Below are 7,003 nucleotides of genomic sequence, written 5' to 3' on the forward strand. Positions count from 1 at the left end.
TTTTTTTTTTTTTTCAAATTTTAAATCAAAATTTTTGTATCTAATTTTAAATTGTACCAAAAAAATTTTTTAATTTTATTGAATATTTTTTAAATTATAGCAAAAAAGCTTAAGACAAAAATACTAGTTTTTATAAAAACATCCATATCTCTATAAAAATTTAAGCTACAATTACAAAATTTTATACAATTGTTACAAATAACAATTAAAGCAATCGATACAAGTTACAAGCTTATTGCTCAATTTTTTGGCATAGGGTGTTTAAAAATACTAAGTTTCTTTTGTAATGTATTTTTGGATTAATTTCGTAATTTATATTCTGAGGTTTCCCCTCGAACCTCAGAAAGCTTTAAACCTTATTGCAAAACATGAGAAATTGCACAAACTGAACAACTTTAAAGTTACAAAATAGTCTTTGAGTATTTCTTGAGAAATTTTAAAAAATGTCTAAAAGTGAAAGTGTGTCATCCATTATTGTAAGATGGTTTACATATATGTATGTATATATATTCAGTTAATCAAGTAAATTTCCTTAAACTTGATTATCGGTTTTGCATGGTTATGCATTGTCTCTAAAGTAAATTTATTATTATTATGCCTATTCAATTTACTTTCATTAACACGCATTTTGATTTACATCAAAACAATTTAAGAACAATTGAACTACAATTAAAGAATTTTATATTGCAAGCTAAAAACAACTGTTTAAAATGGTAAGAATATTAAAAACTTTTGCTCTATAAAATATCTCTCATTTTGTTTTAAATCAAATTATGTATTACATATCTTCCGTATTTTTTGAGGTGATTAAATTTTCAGATTAGTTCTTCAGAGTTAGTTTTCAGATTCTTCGGCAGAATTTTAAATCAGAGCAGTGAAATCGGTAGTTGGAATATTTAGTTCTAGCAGAATTTTTCTTTCTTTCTAGGGTTTATTCTCTATAAACATTTCCTTGTAACTTAGGAAAACCCAAATATTCTTCAGTTAAATGTTAATTTCTTCATTTGTATTTTTTTTTTTTTTTAATTTTTATCTTTTATTTAACCTATCATGTGTTGACCCTCTGAATTCTAATGAAATGCCCCCACTACTTTTCCATTGAATAATTTAAAGGGAAAAAAAGTTTTTTTTAATGCAGGGAGGCCTGAATCCTGAAATTTGGAAAAATCTGGCGCCAACGCTCTGAAGGTGAAAAGGAAATTTCATATTGCAACAGTTAAAAGAAACTTACTATAACCTATATTTTTGTACAAAACATTGAAATTGTTCAAAATAATTTTAGAAAAAGTATCAATATCACAGAAATGTAATAAATTTATAAAACAACTTATATAACTTTAAATTGCACGTTTATTAATGCTTTTAAACACTTTTTCTTTCTTTCTAGCTGACATTGAAGATTGCCTCAAGAAATATAATTTAAAAATGGCCAAAGTTCTTGAAAGAAGATGTGGCATTGAACATTTGTTTGCACTTAGATTTTCATTCAAAAATTCTCCCTTACATACTAAATAAATAAATTTTTTTGTAATAAATAAATTTATATTGTTGTATAAAACCCCACAGCTGATTGATTTTTTATTCAATTATAATTTTGTTTCAATATCTCAGAGTTGAAGGGACGCTTAAAGATTGTCGAGATAGAGAGCTTTCGAGATAACAAGTTCAGTACTAAACATGTTCTAAGAAGCAGAAAAATATATTCTAAAATATTACTTTAAAAAGTAGAGTCGTGAAACATAAGATTAATTTCTGATAAATATGTGTGTAATGATAGTTCACTATAAGTTGAAATAAAATTATTATTTTATATTTAAAAGTAAGGCAAAAAAATGCATTAAATAGAAAAGAATAACTTTTTATAAACTTACATTGTGATTTTTCCGAAAAAATTAATTTTCTATTAATGAAACTCTTCAATATAGGAATTCAAATTAACATTAGGTATATAATGCCAAGAGGGAAAATAATTATAATATTTTTCCAAAACAAAACAAATCTTCTTGATTATTGTATATACTTCAATGATTTGAATCAATGTTTTTTTTTTAATTGAAACTTAAAAAAGTGTTTGGATCATTGACTCTGAAATTTTATAGTGTTTGAGTTTTTTATTTTATTGATTTAATTCTATGTTTTCTTTTAATTTATGTTTTAAAGTGGGTGATAAAAATTTCCAGTTCAATTGCTGATTTTAATGATATGATTTAAATTGTTTCTAAAGGATTTTTTTAGTGCTTGAAATTAATTAAAGTATTTGTTTGATGAAAACAAAACCTTCCCTTCATCATTTGTTTTTCATCTGACTAATAACAAAATATAATCACTAAAATTAATTTATTTACAATCCCACATTTAAAAAAATCCTTAATATGAAGGTGCACGGGGGAAAAAATTAAAGAATAGTGCTAAAACTGTTGGAAAATTCCCCCATATCTTAATAGCTGCATGCTCAATATAACAATCAGGGCACATTACGGAAAGTACACTACTAAGGCAAGTTTCCAATTCACCAACAAAATTCTAATATTAAATTTAACATAATTTTATGGTAAAGCATTTAAAAATTCTTGTTATTATGACAAATTTTATTTTGAGGGCAGTATATTTTTCAGTTTAAGTGAACATTATTGTACTGTGAAAGTCAAAATTAATGATAATTTTATTTACTTCTGTTATCAATTCAAAAAATAGAAAAATCAATATCATTTTGCCATATTTCCTTCTTGAAATCTTAACCCTTTATGTTTCTATAGAAAACCTGTTTCTGTGACCAATTGTTAAGTTATCTTCTTCCTTACTAGAAAAAGAAATTTTATGATGTTGTATTCTTTCAAGAAAATGTTTCTTTTGTTGATTGTGTATCTATCTTTCTTCCTTATTTCCCTTTTTAACAGTTTACTCTAGAAATCAATATTTAATTTTACCAATCTATTGCAGTTTCTTTTTCTGTTGCATTTTAAAAAAACTCCCATAATGGTCCACAATTTGTTAACAAAACCCGTCTCTATTAAATAAGTATTTTAAATCAAAATAATGGTTCAAAATCAAAGGTGGAAGAGGACATAGCGGTTTTGCTTCATCTTTTAATCTATTTAACCGCTTCCCTAATTATCCCGAGTTAACTCGGGTATGTATATGTATTACAAATATTCATTATCCATGGCAGAATTTGTCAGTGCGTTTTGTTTCATTTCATTTTTACTCGGCCGGAAGCAAAAAGAATAATCTATTGTATTGGAAATTTGCCACGTTTTGTTTGGGAGTTTCGCTGTTGGATTGTGAGACTGCACACGTGTTTTATGCGATTGTATATACGATGTAACCGAATTTACATTAAGTAAAATAAATAAATAAAAATAAAAAGAGTAAAAATAAAATGGCGAATCTTTTCACTGCAGTTAGGAAAGTATCACTTTGTGTTGTCCCTTATATTAAAAACTATCATCCGAAGACTAGTACAGTACAGAACCCGTTATCCGGAAATCAGAAAACCGGAAAACCAAAAAACCGGAATGAAATTCCATACATTTTCCCACCATTTTCAAAAAAAAAAAATTTTTTTTTTCCTCATAAGATTTCAGGNATTATCCCGAGTTAACTCGGGTATGTATATGTATTACAAATATTCATTATCCATGGCAGAATTTGTCAGTGCGTTTTGTTTCATTACGTTTTTACTCGGACGGAAGCAAAAAGAATAATCTATTGTATTGGAAGTTTGCCACGTTTTGTTTGGGAGTTTCGCTGTTGGATTGTGAGACTGCACACGTGATTAATGCGATTGTATATATGATGTAACCGAATTTACATTAAGTAAAATAATTTAATAAAAATAAAAAGAGTAAAAAAAATGGCGAATCTTTTCACTGGAGTTAGAAAAGTATCATTTTGTGTTGTCCCTTATATTAAAAACTATCATCCGAAGACTAGTATGTCACTTTTTTTTAATTTGCCCGAGATTACTCGGGATAGTATACTGATGGTAAATTAAATGTTTTTTACGCATTAAAAAATTAATTTTTCAACTTGAAACTGGTTTATTATGTTTTGTTTTAGTTCCTTGTATTTACTAACAAAATTAAAAAGATATGTTGATTTTTTGCTTTTTTTTTTCTTCAAAAAAATTGGTAAGGTGAGCGGTTAATTCTTATAACGACAATTTCATCTGTCATTAGGAGTTGTTGCTATAACGGACTTTTACAGTATGTTTTTCAACATATTTTTGAAATTCAGTTCTTAAGGAAAATTGAAAAATAGCATCCATAATGAAAACAAGGAAAAAGTTGAGAAAGGTGGTTCTTGTGTGAAAGATGTTTTCTAGCCCGTTTAGGCAAATATGAGGGTTATTTTTTTTAAATAAGGGCCGTTTGAAAATAAAAACCAAATGAAGGAGAATTTTCGAGAAGCAAATTTATTTTCAGATTCTACATACGTTTCTCATTTTTTTAAGCATAGTTGCCAAGTTCGTTTAATCACTTATCATACTTTGCAACCAGATTTAGAATACCCTCTTCATACTAACTTGCCACCTGCTCCGTTAACCATGAGGTCACGGTCGTTTTCACGTGTTCGACATCGTTGTAGTGATTGCCGCCAAAAGGATGTTTGAAATATCGGAAAAGATGAAAATCCCTCAGCGCAAGGTCTGGACTGTAGGGAAGGGTGTCCAAAACTTCCCAACCAAAAGAATCCAAAAAAGTTCGGGTCTGAACTGCGTAGAAAGTCACTGTCAGAGAGTATCAAAATTCTCCGTCAGCATGGTAGGGAATTTTGATACTTTACAAATCTGTCTGTGAATGTATGCAGTTGACAGGTTTTTGGCATCTAAAAACGCATCACTCACCTTATTTCGTGCGTGGTGAGCGATTTGTTAAATTTGAACATTTTAAAGACACAGAACTGACCGTACAGTTTATCTACACTGCTGCAACTGAGCACAGTTAATCCCGAGGAATGCCGGGACACGACGCAAGCACTCTCTGAGACGCACGCGTCACCTATTAGTGTACGCAACGAAACGGCCCTTACTTAAAAAACAATCCTCGTGAATTGTTTTTTGATGACTTTAATCCCTCCATTATCCTCAATAGTAATTGGTCACAATAAGAAAGTTCTTTTATTTCTGACTTAAATATTAATCTGTGACCCCTAATGTGCATAGTTTTTATCTTTCATTTTTTTAAAAGAATCTAAAAATATGTATTAAGGAGCAGTGTTCGCATCAGAGGCCATCATTCCAACTGACAGCTCCCATTGCTGGTAAAATTATTTTGTCAACATGATCACTTCGCGAGCACAATCATTCCGATTTATATTTTTTTTGTCAAACTTTCTTTGAGAATTGTCGAAATTTACTCTGAGAAACTTTATGATTTTTTTTTAATATTCAATATTTTGTAACCGTCATATTTGTTCCATTAAAAAAATTACTTATGCTAATTATTTTGTAAGCTTGATTATTGCTACGACTTGAAAAAGGAATTGTAAAATATTAGCACTATAAAAACATCTCAAGTTTGAAATGAAGTACCTATCAACTCTTAACCTTAATTTTTTTTTTGTTCTTTTTTTTCACTTTGAGAATTTTTTAAAATATTTTTTTATTTAATGAGCATTTTTTTTCCATTAAAAACTTATTCAAAAGTTTGGTTATTGTACCAAACCTGACCTGAGGGAGAAATTATGTATTATCACTTAATTATTGTCATAACTTTTAAACTTCTGTTTACATTTTCGAAAGACGAAATCGAGAAACGATTTAAATATGAAACAGGTATTGAGATTCGTCGTATGAACTAGAATGGAGTAGAAGGTGTGCTAGTTGAAGATAAAAAATAAATTAAAGAACTAGCATCATTATTATTATAAATATTAGCATCAATTCAAATAATTTTAAAATTTTTCGATCTTTTTTTTTAATGAAAGGAGAATTTTTGACATTGATTTTGTAAGACTGGTAGAATGCGTAGTTTTTTTTAACTATTCGGGGTTTTTTTAAGGGCACCCAAATTTTTAAATTTAATAACTGAGAAACTAATTCTAAATTTCAAAAAAGTTAAATAATTTATTTTATTATCTACTTTAAAAATTATAAAATCTCTGCGATTAGTTTTTTTCTTCTTCTTTTCATTGAAAAACTATCAATATAATATATTTACTCCATTACTAATTCGAAATTTAAGCATAGTTAGATTAGTTGACTCATTTACAGATTTTTAAATTTGTTGCAGTCAAGAGAACGTGTTTGAAAAAAATTCTTAATTCTCTTGTTAAGAGATATCGCTAAACTGAATTACTCGGTATAAAAAAAAAGATATCTTCAACTTTGATTTAAGGTATTTCAAAAAGTAATTACCGCATCATTAATATTTTGCTCTTAAAATATTCTTTAACATTCCCTTATAAATTTTCATATTGTTTCATTCGGCGAAGATTTTCTGATACAGCATTCATGTCAGCAGCAACCAAGGGTGCCGGCAGCGGGGTGCACTTGCAACCCCCTGGCTTTTTTTTTTCTAACAATTAAAGAGATACAAAAAAATAATTTTATTATAAAAAATTTTTATTAAAAATATTTTTATTCGAAAACAAATAATTAAGTTACTGTTGATACATAACAATTAAAAAATTGTTTAATCAAACAAGAATTGTAATCGTCTTGTTTGCTGTCCAAATCTGTTTATAACTTTCTCTATGAATTCTGAGTCATCTTTGATTCTTTTCTTATGCACACTGAGCATGCACAAACTTGGCAGATATCTACACTATATTTTTAAATTTCATTTGATAAAATATAAATAATATTATATTTTTTATTAGTTATTTAGGTAACAAAGGTGTTTAACACAAACTGACTTCTCACAACTGTAAAACTTCATCAACACAATAAATACCAATGTTAAGCGTGCACAAACACGTTAGTATACGAAACTACTGTTTGTGGTTATTTGTGTTTCAAAGTCAGTAGCTATGCCAGCGCCATCAATACAGTTTCTCGTGG

The 7,003-nt window shown here is 28.1% G+C and overlaps 1 protein-coding gene across 1 annotated transcript in view; it reads left to right on the top strand.

Annotated features, from left to right (window-relative positions):
• The window catches only part of LOC107439699 (HemK methyltransferase 2), a 15,076-nt gene extending 13,513 nt beyond the window's left edge, over positions 1-1,563 (top strand). The window contains exon 6 of the mRNA XM_016052377.4: positions 1,388-1,563. Coding sequence (XP_015907863.3) covers positions 1,388-1,515 — 128 coding nt within the window. The 3' untranslated portion in view covers positions 1,516-1,563. The remainder of the gene's footprint in view (positions 1-1,387) is intronic.
• Positions 1,564-7,003: the final 5,440 nt, after the last annotated feature.

Source organism: Parasteatoda tepidariorum, chromosome 8 (assembly GCF_043381705.1).
Source record: "Parasteatoda tepidariorum isolate YZ-2023 chromosome 8, CAS_Ptep_4.0, whole genome shotgun sequence".
In the NCBI taxonomy this organism is placed as follows: Eukaryota; Metazoa; Arthropoda; class Arachnida; order Araneae; family Theridiidae; genus Parasteatoda; species Parasteatoda tepidariorum.